Genomic DNA, 24,193 nt, shown 5'->3' on the forward strand with positions numbered 1-24,193 from the left:
CTATCCAGAAGGAAAAAAAGTGTGAAAGACCTTTATTACTAAGGTTCTCAATCTACTTATGATCTCAAAAAACTGACAAACTCTAGATAAACAAACAAATCAAAATTCATAGCCATGAATATAGATTCGACATTCTGTTTCAAAATATGAAATAGAGATTTAATTTTTTTGTGCAGTAGTACAGAGAGATGCAAAAGGATTTCAAGACATCCAAAAGGGTAAAAATAGTATTCTTCTTATTAAAAAAAAAATCTCTTCAGTAAAGTATTCCATGTAAAAAGATTGACATTTTTCTTTTAAGATTATAGAATAGGAACTAGAGTGAGGATTTTCTAGAAACTTGAAAACAGAAAACATTTTCCTTCCTAAGCATAGGGATAGAAATAAGCCCCTTCTTGTTTAAAATACTTTCTTTTAGAGGCAAAACAGTTGAAATTCCTTCAAAAACAAACTGATGCTTACATAAAGTATTCAAAAAAGTCATAAGTCATATAGAATAAGATTTCTACTCCCTTAATTGACTTCATTGAGCATGCTGCCTTGGTAGTAGTCCCAAGGGTTAAACGTTCAGACACTTCAATCTGAATTTCCAGTGTGGATCTTCCCCCGTTTATAGGTTAGGTTTACAAGATAGTGATTTCCTTGCTCTTCTCTTCCCCAAGTCTGCGCTATTTTGTTTATAACTTTTTAGTGATTTGTGATAATTTGTCAATCTCACCTCCAAAGACACTATCTTTACTTTTTTGTATAATTTTTTTCTTGCTGTTCTGCACATTCTCTTAAGGGCTAAGATGCAGGATGCTATGGATTCACCATGCATTTTTAATGCCACCATGCTGTGTTTAACTTTCACTTTTCATTAAGCATCAAAACTGTGAGAATTAAATGTCTGATTCTGATGTTTCAATAAAAAGTGACAGTTACATTTGGCAAAACAACAGTAAAAAATAATAGAAAGAATAATATCTTCTTTAACATTAGAACCCTGAAAAGGATATGGCAGAAGGTACTCAAAATAAATATATCAAGAATATTTAAATAATTGCTTGAAACTAGAAGGACTTTCTAAAAATAAAAATAAGACTTCTGTGTTAAGTGATCTAGAAAGCAAAATTTATTAGTATTTATATTCATCCTTTAGGTTATACATTCAATTACATTTTGAGACATTTGGATTGCAAATCTACTTTAAAGTATTGTTACCCTGTTATAACCTTTATATTTAAAAAAATAATTTAGAATTCTTAGTCTCCTTGTGTCTAGGGTGTCTTCATTCCACTCTGTACTTTGCTATTAATTCTAACTCCATTCCTTTTCCTTCACATATCTTTCCTCCCTCCTATTCTGAATACTGTCCAGTTGTACCTTTTATTTAGGATTTCAAAAGGAGTCCCAGAGCAGAAGTCTCTGGCTTACTTTCAAAACCACAGGTTATTGGAGAACATTTAGATTTGGAAGGATGAGATATTAGTTGGTTCTTTAGGCCTGCATAGATTCCAGCCCTTAAAATAATGTACACATATGTGTTGTGAATGATTTTTATTTATGGCTTTTGGAAATCAGTTTTATTGCTGTATAATCACCTCCTTTATAAATACTGTACTTTTTATTTTCAGATGTATAATGTTTTTATGTGTGTTTAGATATTTATATGCTTTCTTATTTTTTAAATACTGTGGTCTCATAAATAAGATGCCAAGAGTTTAAGAATTATCCCTTGTGATGTTCAACCTTTGAAGAAAAAAAAGCTAGAATAATAATTCTTGGAATTACTTGAGAGAAAACATATTAAAATATTCATAGATGACAGAATTAAACATTGTATAATAAAGGTATTTTCTGTTGTTCCAAAAAATCAAGATGACGTTGTTGACACAACTGATGGGTCTGTTCAGAGGCTGTATTTTTAGTACTGAGTTTTGGAATGTCAAGACTAGATCTTAACAGCAAAAATATTTCTAGTATGATGTGTTTAAATTTGTTATTTCTTGTATTACATTACTTATTTTCAGGCATACTAATTTTTCTCCAAGTTTAGTTGTGTGCATACTTTTCATGTTTTTGAAGTATAGCTCACCTAATCAGCATTTTCTAAATATTTAGCCTTTCTTTCTCCATGTTTTCTATTCCCATGAATAAATGTATTGCTACACATGTATGTAACTTTGTCATTCATCTTTCTATTTCTTTATTTTGCTCTGTCTTGTGTCTGTCTCTAACAGGCTCATCTCATCTCTGTACCTCCCTCATCTCCTACCCTTTGGGTACTCTAAATGCGTTGAAGGTTTCTGAGGTAGTGTAAACCAGCTTGGTTTCTAGGTTAACAGTAATGTACCTCCATGTCTTCATCCCAGTTTCCTTCTATTACACATGATTTTCAGTGGAGTAAACAGAAGCAAATAATGATACACTTGAGTGATATATTATTCTATTGATTTGAATTTGGCCAAATAGAAATTTAAAAGCTGCTGTTTTATGACACTTATGTACATAATTTATTTTAAAAAGAAGAAAACTATAGGTAAAGACTTAAATGAGTTAATATAATACTTAATAGATTTTTTGAGAAGATATTTTACAGTTGTGTTTTAATAGTGAGATGCTTTAACGATACTGACTTGACTTAAAGTCAAAAAATAGTAGTTTTGACATAATCTCATGTTCTTCCCCCACAACTTTATGATGAGGGAAATGACTATGCCAGTCTCAAAATGGACTTAGTGAAGAATTGGTAGAGTAGCAGGCAGAAAGGCACAGCTTCCATTTTCTAGTTAGTAGTCATTTGAATTATTCTCAGTTTTTTCCTATGCTTGCCCCACATCTTTTATGATTTACCTTAGAGAAATGCATGGTCTAAAATAATGTTTTATCTGACTTATGTATTATCCCTACATGGAGGTCCAGAGGAAAATGAGTTCATGACTAAAGGAAAGTTAATTCAAACAGTTGCTAATATGAATACTACATAAGATGCACTTTAATTGGTAAGATGTATAACACGTATTAGAATTTTGGATTTAAGATGGTGAACTCTTTGAGTTTAAAAGGTGGGAAAAATAAAAATATGTGGTAAATTATAAGGATGATGTTAGGTTTCTCAAACGTTTACATTTAAATAGTCACAGACACTTCCCAGTTAATACTAATGATGCCCACTTTTCATCAGTGTTTGAATAATTTATCCAGAATGTAGTAGAATTACTGAGTTAATAAATGTCCTTTTTTTTTGGATAGTCATCTTCATGCCTCAAAATTATTTAGATGTTATATTAACAGATGTGACTAAACATTACAATGACATTTATTTGTAGGATATAGGACAGAGATCAGTGGGCAAAGTAAAGGTAATATAAAGAAATAGAAAAAAACATGTATGATCACAAGCATTGTGGAATAGTGATTAGAAAAAACATTGTAAACAATTCACACTCATAAAGTTTCCACACATGTATGTGAGTGCTATATCCTAACTTTGTACTGTTTTTTCCTGGAGGGGGAAATATCCTAGCAAATGCTTTGTTATTCTGTTAGGACATATATTCACTTCTAGTTGAAGGTAAAATCCTCTACCTGAAAACTGCCATTGTATGAAGTGCTATTGTTTTAGCATCAGTGAAAAAATAAGGGATGCCCTTTCAAAACCTAAAGGTACTCATTCCTATATAGTAGTATTTGAGTTAATGAAAGTCATTTTGAAATCCAAGCTCATCACCTTCTTTTGAAAGGCAGTAATAATTGGTATAAACTAAAGAAATCAGTGTTTAGACAGATAAAGATTATAGTTGATAACGGAATTGTAAAAATTATTTTAATTTATGAGATTTCTAGTAGTTCAATGGACTATAATTCATGTGTGGATTTTCGTGTTACATAGATAGATAGATAGAGATATAGAGCAAATAAAATTTTGAACTTTATTTAAAGCCTTCTATTTTTTTCAAAATAACCCAAACCATCCTTGTCAGTTTAATTTTTAAATAATAATACTTGTACATTTTTCTGTATCCTGCCAAGTTTTCAGATACTGCCTTGAAGATATACACATTTAATGTGTACTGTTTCATTTTTAACGAATTGATGTACATGCTGAGAAATAAGATTTGGAGTACTCTTTAAACTTTGCAGGACTTTTGATGTGATTAAATATATTTAATTACTAATACTTACTGCCTTTTTTGTTTTTTGGTGCAAATCTTCCTCTTGTTTTCCTTGAGGAAGATTAGCCCTAAGCTAACATCTATGCCAGTCTTCCTTTATTTTGTGTGTGGGCCATCGGCACAGCACAGCTTGATAAGTGGTGTAGGTCTGCACCCAGGATCCAAACCTGTGGACCTGGGCCACTGAAGTGGAGCATGCTGGACTTTAACCATTATGCCACAGGGCTGGCCCCTAGGGCTATTTTTTAAATTATTACCTCTGAAATATAAGAGATATCAAATTTGTGGTTTATATTCCTATATCATAGGCTGGTAGTTTTTATGCTATTTTTCCTGCATTAGCAAACATTTTATGCATATATCTAGAATCTAGAACTAGTAAGGAATTTGCTATCATCTAGTATGTCTAATGCTAATTAAATACCCTCCACTAGGTCATTATCTATATCAATTAAAATATTCATAGAAAATAGTTTTCAAATATCTTTCTGATTATCAACCTTATGAGGTAATAGTTTGTAAAATTTTCATCATCTTAGATCAAGAATAACATAGAACAATGAATCTAAAAGTATATTAATATTTCCAAGAGGAAATCCAAGTGCCAATGTTTTAAACATATTGCATGAGCTGAAGGTAATTTATAAAATGTTCTGCTTTTAAAATATATATATGAAAACATAGCTATTCGATTCTTCAAATTTTAAGTTACAGCATATTTTCTATCCAATTAAATCTCTTCAAAGTTGATGATTTTTGCATTGGGTTGACTCTCTTTTGTATGTGTTTGCTGATTTAATTAAATAATTCTTCTTCTGTGTAGTTTTATACCACATGAAATAAATTATTATAAGAAAGCAGATATATGTTTATTTAGTTTTTCCATTCCTTGAATTTCACCACTCAATTTTAAGAACATTCAGTAAATTTAGGTTTAAATATATCTAATGTTCTAACTCATGAAAATATGGAGAATTGATGTGAAACTGGTGATTGAAGACATCTGTTAGTTGCACAAATGCATTATGTAAAAGGTTTTTTTTTAATTACAGTTATTATTTTGAGAATGATAAATTAAATGGCTGCTAATGAACAGTTCACAGTCATAGCTGCACATTGCAGTTAGAAATGGGAGAATGAAATAATGGCTGCAGCTTAAGTCTGTCATTTCTCTAAAGTTTATATACTCCTTGGAATATGCTGTAATCAGAATTTGTGTACATGGTTTGAGATGAATTTGCTTTAAAAATTTATTTTAAAGTCTTAGCCAAATTATTATTTTACTTTGTTTAATGAAAGCAGAGAAATATTTGAGTTCTAAAAGAATCTTAAGCCCATTACTGTCTGGCAATATAACAATTTTAAACCATAAAAAATTGTACCTATTAATAAATGACGCTTGCCTCAGAGGCTTAATAGTTCCAAAATCAAGATTATAGCAATATTTAAAAAGTAAATTATGAGTGTTTTAAATCACACAGTAATTTCTAGGTAACAAAGAATAAGTGAGATTTCAGGAGTGAGTTTAATCAAAAGGTTTTATTATATTTACACTAGTAGTTTAGAGAAGTTCAGATAAGTACAGACTGCAGTAATTGGAGAAGATGAGACTCAAGGAGAACATTGAATAAAGTTGGAATTTAGATTGATAGGGAAAAGAGCCAGGCAGAGAGAAGAGGGAATATTCCTGTCTAAGACTGATGAGAGTGAGAGCAGTATTTTAGAGTCACTGAGTTATATCATGAACATAGGCAAGGCTTCAGAGCTGGGTTGTCGTTACTCATTTCACAGCAAAAGTAACAAGTGAAGGTAGGGACAGGTTAGGGAAGAGAGGAGATAAGTGAAATTAAGCAAACCTCGTTAATATTTATCATTTATTTGCTAAATACGAATAGATTTTAGATAAGTTGAGATTGAGAAGAATGTTTCATATTTAGTGAATAATGTAATGTAATTACCTTTTTCTAGCCTTTTTCACGTTCCCAGCTCTACTGTCCACTTAATTGATACTATAATCTCCCCTATAAGGGGGAAAAGACTACACAATAACCACCTTACTGCTTAGTGTTAATGGAAAACTAATACAATTCAGGTTCATTGAGCTTTTCTCATGCAGACCAATATCGGTATGCTTACACAATTGAGTAATGACAAGCGTAAAATCATATTCACGATGTTCATACTCTGTGAGGTAAAAGTATTTCTAACTGAACCTCTCATATAGAAATCTGTAAAAGTTATTGTCAAAGAATGTCTTCTCACTGGTTTGTTTTTTTTTCAGATGCAATAGAAGCTAAAAATATGCTGTGTACGTTTCAGATAAATCTTTGCCCTTTTTAAGAAACTTTACATTTTAAATTCTTCAGTCTGAGCTTAAATTGTAATAGACATCTATCTTGTCTATATATATATGTTAATTTTGAGTGAAATTTAGAAATCCATGATGTTTCAAAATCAGGATTAGATTTAAATATTTTTGTAGGTGATCTTTCTTCATAGAGAATAACCTTATTTGTAGTTTTAATCTGAGAATTGGTTTACGTTTTTTTGACTGAATTCTCCCATTTCTATCTGTAACTGATAAATAAGAATATTTGTATTGATATAGCTCTGTTTATATTGACCCTTCATGCTTACCTCATACACTCATTAAGACACCTTTGTTAGTCTGGTTTAATTCATATTTCACTCAACGTGTCTAGAATTATGTAAGTAATTGTTTGTATTCTGTAATAACAATCTCTTTTAGCAGGTCAGGTTGTTTCTCCTCAGTCTGCTCCAGCCTGTGTGGAAAATAAGAATGATGTGAGCAGAGAAAACAGCACTGTTGACTTTAGTAAGGTAAGCTTTTCTCCCTCTCATTTAAGTAAGCTGCTGAACTATTACTGGAAGTTACTACCCATTTTAAGAGGTGTTGACACAATTTTTGCATGCACGTTTTTTTATTTCTCAGCCACAGCTTGATATTGTTATAGACAATGTTAGCATTTAAGTTCACATGTAATGTTTTGCTTATTCACAAAACCAAACCTGTAACTTTTATGCGTAGTCTTCCGGTTTCAGCCACTTGGTATAATGTAATTCTTCCAGAAAAAGAATAACTGCACTTCACAGGGAATTTAATAGAAGTTTATTATTTGAAAATTTTGCTAGTTTTTTTCAAAATCATTTTCCCTCTATTTGTGGAAAAGCAAATCATTTAATATAAAGTTTCATTGTTGTAATTCAGAAAAAGCCGTTAGACTAAGGAAACAGAAGAATATAGTAAGACTGAGCAGCGTTTTGAATAAAAAATAATAAAGACTGATTCTGTTGAGGGATACATCTAACTGGAGACAATTCAAATGAAACCATTTACTTGAATCTATTCTAAGAAAATAACGAGTCTGTGAAAATAGTGTGATTTTGGTTAGCAAATTCCTGACATTGTGCTGTTGTAGGCTATGGCAAACTTCACGCTTGAACAGGAAAGAGTTTCAATATTGACCAAATATAAACAGAATCAACAATTCTCTTTATCTGAGTGGCTGAAACAGTAGTAACTCAGAGTGATTTTTTTCTGTAAAGCACTTAGCGCTGGCAATGAGTCTAACAGTGGGAGGAGGTGGGAATGGGAGGCAGCAGTGGAGGAAGTTGCCTGCATTGAACCTCTGAAAAGATTAATAGCAATCAGCTCCTTGTTGCTGTTTCAGAATCCCTCTGCCAATGCCTAAATGGTCTAGGTCTAGTCATGTGCATGCTCTCCCTCTGGTGCCTGGCGGAGTCTCCGTGGGAGCACGGTGTACCAGCTTAAGTCTGTTAATTATGCGTGCAGGGACTGGGAGGCCAACAAAAGGGGCATACTAGTCCATGTGGGATGAAACAAAGGCATGAAAAAGGACCTCCACACCAGCAAGAGAGAGAGGTGAGGGCATACTCTGGCTATGTTTCTACAGTGGTTCAAAGCTCATTTCACTGTATGGAGGCATGTGATTCAAATATTAAGCCAGGTCAAATGTATTCCATCTGCCACTCCAGCAAATATCCTTTTAAAGCATTACATCTTCATTCATCCGTTAGTTGGAATAGAATTGTCGCAACAAACTGCCATTTATTTAATTTCTGATATTCTTTATTTGAAACAATATCCTAAAAGCAATGACATAAGAAATTGCTTGCTTATTTATGAAGGCATTAACAGCGTAACAAGGGCATATTTAACATTCTCAAAAACAATGATAATAAATCACATCTTTTCAAATAAATTGCCTTTCAATTTTTTTTAAGGCTATGATCCTTTGACACTGAATTTTATATCTCCAGATCATTTTGCTTTTAGTTGTCTGACCTATCTTTGCAGCCGTCAAAAATGCTTCATCACATTTGGAAGAAAATAAATATTGCCAATTGGAGACAGTAGTCTTATCTTCAGGTCCTCCAAAACAGAACTATAGAAGAGCGAAAAGTAGATTTTATCTCCTTTAATCCTTTTCTTCCTTATTACATTTCCAATCGTTGGTCCATTCCATCTGTACTCAGTGCCCTCTACTCAGTGCCAACCATCTGTATTCCTAGGTCTCTTGTCCACAGCATGGCACATTGGAAAGAACATGGCTTTGAAGAAAGAGCATGAGACTTTGAGTCCTAACTCTAACATTTATAAGCTATCCGATCTTTGAGAAGTCCTCTGAACTTCAGCTTTCTCATTTGTAAAATAAGAATAATAATGCCTACTTATAATTTTGTTGCAAAGAATAAATAAGATATGCAGAGAGAGTCTGGCAGAGTGCTGGGCATACAGTTAGGTGTTTGATAAAAGGTGGCTACTATGATTATTGTTTTTATTAACATTAGTGGAAATAGTAGTGTCAAAAATAAATACTAGAGTAGAATTTAATATGTTTTTGTCTCCACTGGATCTCTAGTGCCTTGAACAGTGTTTGGTATGTATTTGTTGAATGAGTCCTGTGAGATTCAAAATAATTTAAGCCTTTAGTTCTGGAACTTTTTTGAAAAACCAAGTAATACTTCTTACTTTATAACCTGGCAGGGCAGAGTAGTAGGGTTCGGAAAGAACAAACGTGATCTATCATTATGGAAATGAATTTTAATGCCAGATTTTACAGTCCATGAGTTAAGAGTTTTTAGCCTAATGATTTCAGTTTGGTAATGATTTTATCAAAGCTCAGCAAGTCTCTAGGTAACTTTGTCCATTTAAATATTTTAAGTTTTAATATGTAGATTCCAAACCCTGGTAGAATTTTGATAAGTTAAGGAAAGAAGAAAAAGTCTGTATTCATTTCATGTGACTTGATTCTATATTCTATCTACATTCAATCTACATATTTTTAACCCTTCCAATGGATGGGTCCATCAAACTTACTCATTTAAGGACTTTTTTTGAATATAATCTGTCGGGTTTTCGCTTCCTATAATGCTTTTAAAAAATAGATGTGTCAAAACACTTTGTCTCTTTATTTTTCAAACTGACACATAGAAGATGGCTATTTTAATATTTCTCAAATGCTGGTGATCTTTCTTTTATTTCAAATGACCCAAAGAAGCCTTCACATTATTTTCTACGTAGAAAGAACTTTCTTCTGCATCTATCTTTAGTATGTGAAACATATTACAGAGTTAGATTATTAAATCCTAGAACTGTAGGAAACCTTAGAAATCTCCTCATTTAGAAGGCGAGAAAGCTGAATCCCAGAGAGATTCAGAGAGCTGCTCAAGATCACTGTCTGATTAGTGTCACAACACCATTTCTCCCCAGAGAATCCCTATTAATTTTCTTGTACTTTCTATAATGGGCTTAAGACAAACTTTCTCCCTAAAGTTCCATCTGTATTCCCTTCACATCTCAGTGTGTAGCTTGTCCAGACACTTCCACTTCCACTGCGGTCTTCTGTCTAACCCTGTTCCCTAAAGATATAACTGTTTCTCACCCACAGCTTTAGTACCAAATGCCCAGAATAAGCATCTTTCCCTTCTTAGCATAAAGGTCTGAAGAACCTAGAAGCATCAGTGTAAATACAGATCCATAAGAGTATAGTTTGATTTCCTCAAGGTCCTGTTCAGAGGACCAGAAAATTCCAAAAGTTTTTTATGTTCATTCCAAGTGTTTCAGTCCACTTAAGGATTGTCTTAGGGATGTAATTCAACCTAGTTCCTCAGAGCTGTTTTAGGTATTTGTAATTTTATAAAAGGTTAAATTGTGGTCCTTAAATGTGATCTTTTGTTACTGTAAAAGGTAGTTAGATTGACAAATAAGATTCTTTGTGAATTGTATATTAACACAAATATAAAAATTGTGTTGTTATAACACTAATACAAAATTATAACACAGAAACAAAAATTATATTATTCCTGAGGGGCCACCTCCCAAAATTTAACTACTCCAAGAATAATGTAATGTAATGAGTATAATATAATGGCTACTCCAGATATATATTATTTAACTATTAAGTGGTTACATCTTAAATCAAAACTTGAATTTGCTAATCCTGAAATTAAGTTCTGTATATTTTAATACTTTTTCTAAATAACAGATATCAATCAATGATATATTAGATATTATATAATGCAAAAAAATCATGTATAAGGAACATGTATTTCCTTTTATAAAATTACACTATTTTAGCATATTACATACTCCTTGATTTAATTAAATTGCATCTTAAAGCAGTTATTTGTATAATTGCCACCTGCCTGAGGCAAAGACTTCAATAGTCAAGGCCATGGCATTTGTCAAGCAATAAATGAGCTTATAGAAAGTTTTCCAGGTGGAATTTAAACTTCTTATTAAAGTTATGACAGGTATTACCAATATAACTCATATTGTTTGTCAATCATAAATTTTCTTAAAAAGCTATTTTCTCTTTTTAAATTTTATTCCAGTGTATTAAGCTTGTATAATAGTTATTTTCATGGGGAGACAACTTAATTGTTTACTCTTTTATGCTCTAAAAGACTTATGAAGATTTATTATGTTTTTCTCACAGGGCTAGTAGTGTGTAGATAATCTTTTATTCCCTTCTTGAGAATTTATGTGTGATAGTGAAATTGTAAAGCATTACTAATTTAAAGCATTTTCAATGTGTGCATTTCTCCTAGCTAGAAATATAAATGCAAAAATATGATAATAATTCCCATGAAATTTAACCTTATATTATTAAGGTAAATAAATAAGTTTCCTACCTATAAATTGAAAGGCTAGATTCTATAAAAAGGAAGATATTTGCCATGTAATATCTCAATGTATATGTTTTATGAGTTTACAAGTTTATATTTGGAAGTATATTTATAAGTTAAAACTCTTGGAATTTGTAATATGTGTCATAATCTTTTTACAGGCAGTTTTTCTTTGTTACATAATTTTTCTTTTTCTTTAAAACAGAGCATTGGTTCTGTTTGATATTTTTAGTGAAGTGCTGCAGATTATTTTTATATTTAATCCCTGTGATAAAATGTATACTCCATAGAATGGATTTTATGTTTTGTGGTACTCTTGTGTTACAGAAAAATTAGGTAGTTACAAACCTTCTAAGTAGCTGTACTGAGGTCTTGATTTCAGAAGGCGACATATTTAACATAGTTACTAAAGTCTGGCTATGGATTTCCTAAGATACTGCTTCTAAAAGTTTTAATTTTTTTCATTTTAAACTTCTTGGAAAAATGTCTCCAATCATTAAACTTGTGAAAGCAATATCTGACCTAAAAAAATGTCCTCAGCCTCACCTGTATTTGCCAGAGCTCTTTTCTCTCTCTTGGCTAGTCCCACTTTGATCTTTAGCCCCCATTTTATTAACATGAGAACATAAAACTAAATCTTTAAAAAGATTTTCATAAAAAGCAAGTCAAATGAGTTAGAAAAAATAAGTACGCCTTGTAAAATTGACTTTAAAGTCACTGCTTGGTTTTCACCGATGCCCTGTACATAAAAATTGATATTTATTCTTAAGAATATTTTACATTCATTTTCCAGACTTCACCCTTTACTCTAAGCATTTCTTCTTGTTAATGGTCACTTTTGGTTTGTGTGCATTCATTTCAATCATAGACATCTCATATGAGAAATTCAACTATAGTTTGTCAGCAACTCCAAATGTTAATAATTTTATTCTTGTTTTCTTTGCTCTGCCATGTCTAAATTCTCCAATGAGAAATTAAAATTGAAGAATGATCAAGTGAAGTATAAAGTATGTAGGATATAGAATAACTAGAATAAAGATGAAGACTAGTGTCATAATTTATACTGTCAGGAGGCACATGATTATATTTCCTTTGAAATAGGCATATTTTTTGTGTTAGTTAATTGAAATGTATTGTGCACAAAATTAAGATAATTTAGTATAAAAATATTTAACTCTATTGGCAAATGCTAACTAAATTATTTGTTTAACTGAGCACATACTCTTTTCTCCCCCAAAATTTCAAGATTGATAATGCTGAAGAAGCTTCTTTTTAAAAAATTGAGTAGAGAAACTAGAGTATTTAGCTTACTGGTGATGAATTAGAAAAATACACAAGTAAAGAAAAAAATATTTTTAAAGGATAAATGAGATGTTTATTTAAAAAATCTATTTACAATATATTTATATAAGCTGTATTTGTTTAAACTGTATTTATTGATGGATTACCAAGTATGAAGCACTGTAGCAGGGTATGATTACTAAGTTTTTCCAATTTTGATTTATCTTGTTTTGCCTTGTGGTACTCACAGGTTGATCTACATTTTATGAAAAAGATTCCTCCTGGTGCTGAAGCTTCAAACATCTTAGTTGGGGAATTGGAATTCTTGGATCGAACTGTAGTTGCGTTTGTCAGGTTGTCCCCAGCTGTGTTGCTTCAAGGACTGGCTGAAGTCCCAATCCCAACCAGGTAAAAAGTATAAGAGCATCTTTTGCATTTTTCTTAAGCCATCTTTTTGTGAGGAAAAAAACAAGGAGTAAATATAATTTCCTCAGAGTTTTTTCTGGAAACTAATTTGTGATCCATGAAACTATTGTTTCTTCTTGTTTGTGGAAGAGGGGAAAAAGTATTTTAAAAATTATTCTGTCCTTTCCTCCTTCCTCCTTTCCTATGTGTTTTTTAGGTGCGCTCCTCTCTCTGTATACTCTGTTCTGTATCACCATATAAATTACCAATTTTGGTAAAAAGTGATCAAGTGTTAGGCTTTTCTCAAAGATTGCGTTAGACTGTGGGCTGAAGAGAGAATCCTGCATACGACTGCAGTCAAACTCAGGAAGAGCAAAGTTCCCAGGGCCACCATTAGGATGGTCCCTGCTGGATCTAGTGTACTGTAGTCCAATCCTAGGTGCAGTATGCCTGTCATACGTACAGTCTGAAGAATCATTGGTAATAGCACCATGCTACTGTGGGTGAATCCAAATCAAAAGTGCAAGTTTGATTTGTTCACCTGAGCTTGTTTTTTATTTAGCAATACACAAAAACTAACAACTTAGGGATAATAAAACTGAATTATGTTTATCATTTATCTCTATTTTATAGATATAAAACTGCAGGCAAAATTTTGAAAAAAAAAAAAAGAATATTGACTTCAGCATGTTAGGTTCCTAGCAATTCATCCAGGGGACACTGTTTTCTTCCCTTCTTCCTCCATCAAATGTGATTCCTATGCACAGACAGCTGTGTATATTTCACTCTGATCCTCTTCTCATGGTCAAACATATCTATGCAGGGCTCCTTTCCCACATGACTGATGCCCTTTGATGCTGTAACTGTTTCAGATGCTGTTAGTATGTATCCTCTTCTAAACACTGAACACCTTAGGCAGGTTAAAACGATGAAAAGTTTGGGTGCTGTGGCAACTGGGTTTGTAGAATGTGTTTCCTCTGTGGACCTTTAGGCTTAACTTAAGACGCAGCAGATTACATCACTCTGTGCTTTGGTTACGGACAAGATATTCCAAAAATATGAAATAGTTTAATCAGGAGAGGCCTCCTTTTGTAACAGCTTAGCTTATTGAAATGGGATACAGCGTTCAAGTACCTGTGCCTGAATCTGTGGCAGGAACAGATTTGAAGCAGGAACCTATTTACCATGCGGATTGTAGAAAGAAGTGTCTGTTCATCCTGTTGGAGGGCTACTGAGACTTCTGATAAACATCAATTTTTATTAAAAAGGGAGAAAGGTGAACTGAGCAGATTAAAGTGGCGTCTGACTGTATCATTAAGGCTGGATTTTTCTATACACAACCTGCAACCTATTCAGAGTTTCTGGGAATTTGGGATTCAGATTTAAGATGTCAAACTTACTAACTGTAGAGGTATTATTTTAGTAGTGTAAAATTCCTTTTCAGTCATCCAAGCGGTGCCTTCTTGTTCCACTGTTTAGGAAGGTGTCTGATGAACTCTGAGTAAATTATAGCTGTTTATGACAATGATAGTTCCTATATTTCAAAGGAAAGAAAAGGAAAATTCCCAGGAGTGGAGAAAAGCCATAATGGGGTTATGTACTCTCACTTTGAAAACTGTCAAGGTTTAGGTGACCTCATTTCATACTGACATGGCAAAATATGTGTAGAGAACAATGGAGGAAAAATTAGGGGCACGGTAGAGCCACTGTAGAAGGAGAGATTAAAAAGACTAGACCGTTTAGTAAGGAAAGGTGAAAAATGGAAGAAGATTAGTTAGACAAATAGAATAAAGAAAGCTATTCGAGGTTCCTAATTATCCTTTCTTAGGAGGACAAAAGGGCATACCATGAATATAACAGCAACACACAGTAGAAATGTCAGAAAATAATCTTTTAGGACTTTATAAATAGCCCATGGAATGGAAACCTGAAAAATAGCAAGATGTACATAGGTTAGGAAATTTCTTAAAATTATTATAGTTGATAAAGCATCTGCCACCACATTAGACTATTGCTATTTTAACTGTGTGGTGGACCTTTCTTTACAGTAAAAATTGACTTGGATTCAGTTACAATAAAATGAAAAATTAATGTCAGACCCTCTAAGACTGTGTATAAATGTGTCATGTAAAAACGTGTACCAATTCTAAAGTTTATAACTAAATGAAGGGTAGAATTATAGTAACTATTTCAGTGCACCTTATAAAGCCATGAGTCTTCATACTTAAGAGCATAAACCATTTAACAAATTATTGTCATAGGATTATATTACCAAATATAGGGCATTTTTCAATTTGCACAATTTCCCTGCAGCATTGACCTTTTCAGCGACAGGACAATTACCAGTTCTCCAAAGTTAGAGCTTGTGTTGATTTCTTCAAAAGCTCCAGTTGTGATAAGTTTGCCAGATTTTCAACCTGATTTAGATGGAATATCACAGTGCACCTGGTATTTTTATTCCTGCAGCACTGGAATTAATAGATCGCTAACTCCCCATTTTCTTCTGCATAACTGATCTTTGATTTCTGACCATAGCTTTTTTTTATTTAATGTAAATTTTACGTACACCTATGGTTTTTTTGACCATGTGTTCTCTTTTTGTACTACCATATTACCTTTTTCTCCTTCTACCTAGTTCTACAATTTGCATATTACTGAGTTCTCTTCCTTCTAATTCAGAAAGATTGAATCAGATTTTACTTTTCCCACCTTCCTCTTCTAAAGACTATAGAATCCTTGAAATTCTCAATAACAACTATATAGGCTCTACAGGTAACTAAATGGGGAAACACTGAGATCAAAATAACCACGTATTCCCATTGCTCAAGGATCTTAAGCATAAGAGTCAATCATTGTAAAATGGTTCAAAATAATAATAAACCGTGAAAAAATATGGAAATATTTTTACATTAAAGTTCCCATCTTTAGTAATTCCTTTGAAATGAGTGATTCTGTACTACTAAAATTATTTTTATGTTTCTGCCTTGAGACATTCATGTTTTTTTTGTTTATTACAGATTTTTGTTCATTCTTCTGGGACCCCTGGGAAAGGGTCAACAGTACCATGAGATTGGCAGATCAATTGCAACCTTAATGACAGATGAGGTATTTATTCAAGTTCATTGGGAACATTTCCCCCTACTAGGTACACCTAATTTTTGGAGTTCCTGTATTCATGATAATCTGCTGTGAATCAGATTTCTCTTTATTGAATCCCCCTTCTTATATGCTTCCACTGTGAAATTTACTTTGGAAAAGTTTGTTTAAAAGGGGTAATAAATTCACACACATGAATACAATGCTTTAAAACCTCATTTTCTAAAGAAAATTCATTGTTTAGTGACATTTAGAATATATATTTTTAATATTCCCCTTATAGTATATGTGCTGCCAAAGTGAGCACCATTGTTAATGTCATTGCAAATCTTGTTTGGGGCAAAATAATTTTTTTTTCTTTTTATTAAGATTATGATAGTTTACAACCTTGTGAAATTTCAGTTGTACATTATTGTTAGTCGTGTTGTAGGTACACCACTTCACCCTTTGTCCCCTCCCCCCACCCCCCCTTTCCTCTGGTAACCACCAATCAGTTCTCTTTGTCTGTATGCTAACTTCCACCTATGAGTGGAGTCATACAGAGTTCGTCTTTCTCTATCTGGCTTATTTCATCTAACATAATACCCTCAAGGTCCATCCATGTTGTTGTGAATGGGACGATTTTGTCCTTTTTTGTGGCTGAGTAGTATTCCATTGCATATATATACCATATCTTCTTTATCCAATCATCAGTTACTGGGTACTTAGGTTGCTTCCACTTCTTGGCTATTGTAAATAATGCTGCAATGAACATAGAGGTGCTTAGGACTTTTGGAATTGCTGATTTCAAGTTCTTAGGATAGATACCCAGTAGTGGGGTGGCTGGGTCATATGGTATTTCTATTTTTAATTTTTTGAGAAATCTTCATACTGTTTTCCATAGTGGCTGCACCAGTTTGAATTCCCACCAACAGTGTATGAGGGTTCCTTTTTCTCCACAACCTCTCCAACATTTGTCACTTTTTGTTTTGGTTATTTTTGCCATTGTAACAGGTGTAAGGTGATATCTTAGTGTAGTTTTGATTTGCATTTCCCTGATGATTAGTGATGATGAGCATCTTTTCATGTGTCTATTGGTCATCTGTATATCTTCTTTGGAGAAATGTCTGTTCATGTCACCTGCCCATTTTTTGATCGGGTTGTTTGATTTTTTGTTGTTGAGCTGTGTGAGTTCTTTATATATTATGGAGATTAACCCTTTGTCAGATAAATAACTTGTAAATATTTTTTCCCAATTAATGGATTGTTTTTTTGTTTCAATCCTGTTTTCCCTTGCCTTGAAGAAGGTCTTTAGTCTGATGAAGTCTCATTTTTTTATTCTTTCTATTGTTTCCCTCATCTGAGGAGTTATGGTGTCCGAAAAGATTCTTTTGAAACTGATGTCAAAGAGTGTACTGCCTATATTCTCTTCTAGAAGACTTATTGTTTCAGGTCTAATCTTTAGGTCTTTGATCCATTTTGAGTTTATTTTTGTGAATGGTGAAAAAGAATGGTCAATTTTCATTCTTTTACATGTGGCTGTCCAGTTTTTGGGGCAAAATAATTTTAAGGTCTCAAGAAAAAACAATGACAGTTTATCTGAATAGTATAGGTGACACCCAAAAGCCACGCAACATCTATTAACTCTCTTTAGAATTTCCTGAATGAAGGTGTTCTTAACCTGGGAATCTTTGAAACTTTAGAGGAGCTGTAGATGAATTTCAAGGGGCTCATGATGTCTCTGATACAGCATACAAATTTTTCTATGCAAAAATTTGTATGTAGACTTTTTCTGGACTGGAAAAAGCTTTCATCAACTTCTTAAAGAGGTGCATGTCTCAAAAATGTAAGATCATAAAAATAAGACATAAAAGTGGTATCATACAACTGGTTTTTTATATTCCAAAACATCTTATGGAAATCTATTTTTATTGTTTTATTGTTTTTATTGTTAAAGAAGAGCAAATGCAAAAGATCACAGAAGGGGCATATGTTCAAAATTAATAGTAAATAACAAATGGGATTATACATTTTCTAGAATCTCATCTGAATAATTTAATACTGTATTTATTGAAATATATGGCTTCAGATACTTGAAAATCTATAAAAAGAATGAATTAGTATTGTATATAATTTTTGCAAGGCTTGTGAAATCTGAAAATTTGAGCTTGTGTTTGGGGTTTGATATAAATTCTTCTATTATATCTGTTCAACTTATGTTTTATGGTTTTCTATGAATTGGTTATTGATGTTTACACGTAGGAAAAGAAAAGCTAGAAGAAAAATATTTTTTTCATCAGTTTCAGAAAGAACCTATGCTGCCATAAAAAATTACCACAAACTGGGTGACTAAAACGAGAATAATTTATTTTCCCACATTTTGGGGCACCAGAAGTCTGAAGTGAAGGTTTCAGCAGGGCCACATTCTCTTTGAAGGCTCTAGGAGAGAATTTTTCCTTTTCTCTTCCAGCTTCTAGTGGCTCCTACTATTATTCCTTGTCTTGTGGCAGCAAAATTCCCATCTCTGCCTCCATCTTCACATTGCCTTCTTCCCTGTGTCTCTGTGTGTCTTCACCTTTTCTGAATGTTATTAGGATACTTGTCATTGGATTTAGGGCCCAGTGTAATCCAGGATGACCTCATCTTGAGGTCCTTACCTGAAGTACATCTCCAAAGACACTTATTCCAAATAAGCACATTCTGAGGTGGACATATATTTTGATAGAACACTACTTAATCCACTACAATGAGTAACATATTCTGTTGAGGAAATCTGGAAGAAGACAGGAGAGTGAAAAAAGGGCTTTATGAGGACAAAAATCTTGCTCTAGTAGAACTGTCTATGAGAAGATACAGTATCTTTGCTTTTAGTGTTTCCATATTAATTAACATTTTTCAACTTTTACAGTATTGTAGAATAAATAGCACTGTGATTTGTATTTCACAACTGTCACTTTCACACACATTTGTTTCATGTTATATTATATTTCCACACCTAAGACATAAGGACATTGCATTAAGATATCTCTAGGGCATAGGATGTGTCATATGGTGAGAGGAGCATACTGTGTCATGGGAGGTGCATATATGCTAGGTATCTCTTTTCCTCATCCTCCCCTTCCTCAATTAGGGGTCAAGATATTCTCAACTGAAAGATGTTAATTCTAAAGTTCTTTTGACTAATCAAGTGACATAGAACAACAGAGAAACATCCATGTTTTATAAATTTTAGATGTAGAATGAGAGCAAAGAAGGGACTTCCGTCTATTTCCTTGATTAATGAGAACTACCTAATTTGGGAACAAACATCAGCCATCTGTTGAAGGCTTGAACACCAATCCTTTAGACTTGAAAGTTTAGAACTTAGCTTTAGGGCAATTTGTAACTGTGAACAGTCAGATAGAGAAGCAGAAACTCAGCCAGAGTTACTCCATAAAATGAGAGCTGTTAATAATAATAGGATGTGTTAATTACAGTAGCACATTCATTGAATATCAAAAAAATATTTAAATACTTCTGAAAGAGAAAAAAGTTTTTTATTCTTCAAAGCCTAGGTGGAGGAATTGTTCTGCTTATCTAATTGCTTTGAAGGCTATTGAATAATTGTACTCATTAAGAACAAAATTTAATATGTTGATTCATAGAGCTTAGTTTGGTTAAGAAAATGGTGAATTGGATTGCATTATCAAACTGTAAATTCCACGGGAGCAGTTACCACTTAATGTTCGTTTTTTTGCCCTGATTTTGTCAGGTGCTCAAATAAATATTTGTTGACTGAGCTGTTTAGTTTTTTCCTCTCTGTATTGGGAACTCCTTGTAGGTAGACTGTCTTTTCATTTTGTGTTTTCAGGTTTGTCATAGTGTCTGGCCCTCAGTCAATTTCAATAAATTTTTTTTTAATGAATTAATGACTGAATGTGCTAGTCATCCTAGCAATACTTTATTTTGAATCAATCCAGTAATCTATTTTCTCCCTTTCTGTTGAGTATTATTAGAGATAAATCATGTGATTTTGTTTATTAGTACTACTACCAAGGTATCGATCCTTTTATATTCTTAAAAATTATTAAGCACTCCAAAGAGCTTCTGTTTATATAGATAATATGTCGATGTCTATCATAATAGAGCTTAAAACTGATAATTTAAAAAAATATGTTTATGAATTCATTTAAAATAATAATAAAATCATATATTAACATAAGTAACATTTTTTAATGAAAACAAAAGCAAAAACAATAACAAAAAATTACTAAGAAGAGTGACATTGTTTTTCTCTTTCTTGTTCTGGATTTTTTTTTTTTTTCTGAGGAAGATTAGGCCTGAGCTGACATCTGTGCAAATCTTCCTCCACTTTATATGTGGGTTGCTGCCACAGCATGGCTGATGAGTGCTGCAGGCCTACACCCAGGAGCCAAATATGTGAACCTGGGCCACCGAATCAGAGTGCATCAAACTTAACCACTGTGCTATGGCGCTGGCCCCTTGATCTGGATTTTTGAGCTAATAATTTTCTGTTCCTGTCTCCTAGATCTTAAGTCAACACTGACTCTTTCTGTTCAATCAGCAAATATGCTGAACATATAGTAGCTACTTAGGAAATACATAGGAAATAAATGTCCAGGTTTTCCCCATCCTTAAAATGAAATGCCTTACTGCTTAACAAAGCAGCTATCTCTGAAGAAGTGTTGATTGAATCTGAATCTCAAGAGCCTTGAAGGAGTAGTCTCTACTTGGTCCTGAATATCTTAGCTTCATTCATCTCCTAATGTACTGCAGTCTGATTTCTGTCACTACCACTCTACTGAAACTGCTTTCAGTAAGGTCACAATTTACAAAATATACCATCCTATGTTCACCACTCATGTCACTTGATCTCTTATTGGCATTTGACATTATCGAACACCTCTCTTTCTTTTTGTCCCATGGAGAACAACTAAAATTTGTTGTGTGCTTTGACTCTAAATCTTTGAGATTTGTATTATTGCTTACCTTGAGGTCACAAATACATCTTTCTATATTATGTTCAATGAGTTTTATACTTTATCTCTCACATTTAAGTTTTTAATATACCTAAAATTGCTTTTTGTGTGGGATGTAGGTAGAGTTGCAATTTCATTTTTGTGTAGATAATCACTTGGCTTAGTACCATTTATTGATTAACCCATCATTTATTCAGTAGTTAGCAATGCCTGCCTTTCAAAAAACATTATCCACCTCTGTGCCACCACCATCTTAGTTATAGTAACTTTACTATAATGAGTCTTGATCTCCAGTAGGACAAGTCCCTTCCTCACTTTGTTCTTCATTAATTCATTCAACAAATATTTATTGAATGTAGACTAATCATCAGGCACTCTTGCAATTCCTGGGGATATATCAGGGAAAAAAAGAGACAAAAGGCTTCTCTTTCCTTGAGCTAATAGTCTAGTGGAAAGATGGACTAACACATGGATAAGTAAAATATATGACAAGTGCTGTGGAGGAGACCGCAAAAGCAGGGAAGGGAGATAGGGCTGGGATGGGGAGAGTTGCAAGTTAAAATCAGGTGGTCAGGGAAGTCCTTCCTGAGGAGACATTTCAGCAAACAACCTACAGGAGGAGAGGGCACAAGCTATTTAGATATCTGAGGGAACAACTTTCCAAGCAAAAAGATAAACAAGGGCAAATGCTTTGAGATGGGAGTGTGCCAGGAATATCTGGAAAACAGCAAGGAGGACAACATGGCTGGGCAGGAGGGAGAAGGGGAGAGAGAGGGCAGTAGGCAATGAGGTGAGAGAGGTCTGAGTAGGGTATTTGTAGGTCATCTAAGGATTTTGAGTTGAGAAGCAAATGGGAAGTTTTGAGTAGAGAAATGATATGATTTATCTTACATTTTAAATGGATTATTTGGCTACTGGATTCAGGCTTTTTGAAGGAGCAAAGGCAAAAGCAGAGAGACCATTTAAGAGGCATTGCAACAATCTAGGCAAGCAATATATTGTGAGAGAAATCAATGCAATTCCCATGAAAATTCAAGCAGGATTTATCAAGGAGCTTGGTAAGCTTATTCTAAGAAATAAATGGAAGAACAAAGGTCCAAAAATAGTAAAAGCAGGCTTGAAGAAAACAAATGCATTTGCTGGAATTTCTTTATAATTCACTGCTACTTTTTCTCTGTCTGCTTTTCTGGATCCTTCCTTCTTCCCACCCACTGCATTGATGAGAATTTTGCTCCTTAATTATGTACTCTGGCTCCTACATTATCAGTTTCTTCCTCCCTACTATATCATTTCTGTCACCTTACAAAGATGATCTAGAATCTCCTATCTTTCAAAAAGAGGAGAAAGAAAGGAAGGGAGGAAGAGAGGGAGGGAGGGGGGGAGGGAAGGCACTTTCTAATTGTGAGATTTTGGGCAAGTTAACCTCAACTCTCTCTGCCTCAGTTTCCTCATCTTCAAACTAGGAATGATAATAATAGTACATATTTCATGTTGTTATCGTGATGAATATATATTTATTTCCTACTATATATTGGAGATAGTGGTAGAAATTAAAGATATGGTCATTGGCCTCATGGAACAAGCCTGAAGTCATCCTGACTCCTCTGTTTCTTTCACGTACAAATCCAGTCTATCAGTAAATCTTCCTGGCTCTACTTTCACAATATCTCCAGAAGCCTACTACCTCTCATTTTCTGAACTATCACCTGGTTTTCACCCTTATCCCTGGCTTTCACTCTTATCGCCTGGTCCATGCCACCATTATTATGCTATTATTGCAATAGATTCCTAGGTGTTCTCCCTGCCTTTGCCCCACATCATTCTGTTCTCAACACAACAGCTAGAGCAATCACTCTTCTATTCAAGACCCTCTAATGGTTTCCCATCTCATTCAGAGTAAAAGTCAAAGTTCTTATGATGATCTACAAAGGTCTACAGGATATCCTTCTGCCTCTTCCACCTTACCTCTCAGATGTCATCTCCTGTTACTCTCCCTCTAACTCACCCCTTCCCAGAAACTGGCCTCCTTGCTACTTCTCAAATATGACATGCATGCTGAGAATCTTTGCACTGGCTATTCTTTCTGCCTGGATGCTCTTGCTTCTGATAGCTACATGGCTTGCATCCTTACCTCCTTAGTTTCTTGCTGAAATATCTACTCATTGAAGCCTTCCTTAATCATCCTGTTTAACATTACAGCATCCCCCAGTCATACCCTGTTCCCCTTTCCTACTTCATTTTTCTTCATAGCACTTTCCACCATTCAGCAAAATATATACTCAGTGATATTCCTTGTTTTCTATCTCTCCCCTCCCATTAGAATGTAAGCTCCATGAGGGGATAGATTTTTGTTGGTTTTGTTCACTGCTGTATCCCTAGCACATAAGTAGTTTGAGAAATAGCTATTGAACGAATGTTCAGAGCTTATATTTTAGCAGGAAAAAACAGGCATTAAACAACTAATTCTAATAAATAATTGTAATTACAATGAAAGCTATCTAAAAAAGGACAAGGTGTTAGGACAGTATTAACAATATTTTTAATATTGTTTGAGAGGGGATCAGTGAAGGGTTCTCCTAGAAGTCAGATGTATGTTGAAATCAGAATGTTAGGTTAGCTTGACAAAGAGAAGGGAGAAGGGCAATATAAAGTAATTAAGTTATTGGGGATGTTGGTGATAGGATATAGTGTTTTTAATTTAAAAATCAAACAAATTTATTTTTAAGTCTGTATCTATAAGAAGCTTTAAAATAATAGGAAATCAGCTGTTCTGAATGAATTTGGACATTCATCTATCTAAAGCAGGCGTAGGATCATGTGATCTCTTGAAGCAATTTTTTAATCAAATGAGATCAAATCAAGAAAGATTTCAAAAGAGTTGCTACGAGCAGGGAAAGAGTAGAGTGGCTAAACTCTCATTGGGTTTGAGAACATTTGCAATTCTTAAATGTTCAGATTAGGTCTCATGGCCATGTGAAGATTTTAGAAAAGCACAGATACTCTCCGCCATAAACTCAGTGGCTTATGGCAGGGAAATCTATGTTTTCAACATTTAAAAAAATCTTTCTCAAACTACAGCTAAGCCATTAATATATATCTGATGTCTTTATATTATCCTAAGCA

At 33.5% G+C, this 24,193-nt stretch overlaps 1 protein-coding gene across 25 annotated transcripts in view; it reads left to right on the forward strand.

The window, feature by feature from the left end:
• The window catches only part of SLC4A10 (solute carrier family 4 member 10), a 275,647-nt gene that overhangs the window by 163,197 nt on the left and 88,257 nt on the right, over positions 1 to 24,193 (forward strand). For 8 of the 25 annotated variants that reach the window (XM_070581380.1, XM_070581385.1, XM_070581396.1 and 5 more), the window contains 4 exons: positions 6,907 to 6,998; positions 7,972 to 8,061; positions 12,862 to 13,019; positions 16,034 to 16,121. In XM_070581380.1, the coding sequence (XP_070437481.1) occupies positions 6,907 to 6,998; positions 7,972 to 8,061; positions 12,862 to 13,019; positions 16,034 to 16,121 (428 nt within the window). The remainder of the gene's footprint in view (positions 1 to 6,906; positions 6,999 to 7,971; positions 8,062 to 12,861; positions 13,020 to 16,033; positions 16,122 to 24,193) is intronic. The other 17 variants (XM_070581390.1, XM_070581394.1, XM_070581402.1 and 14 more) reach the window with 3 other exon arrangements.

This window comes from Equus przewalskii, chromosome 17, assembly GCF_037783145.1.
Source record: "Equus przewalskii isolate Varuska chromosome 17, EquPr2, whole genome shotgun sequence".
Classification (NCBI taxonomy): Eukaryota; Metazoa; Chordata; class Mammalia; order Perissodactyla; family Equidae; genus Equus; species Equus przewalskii.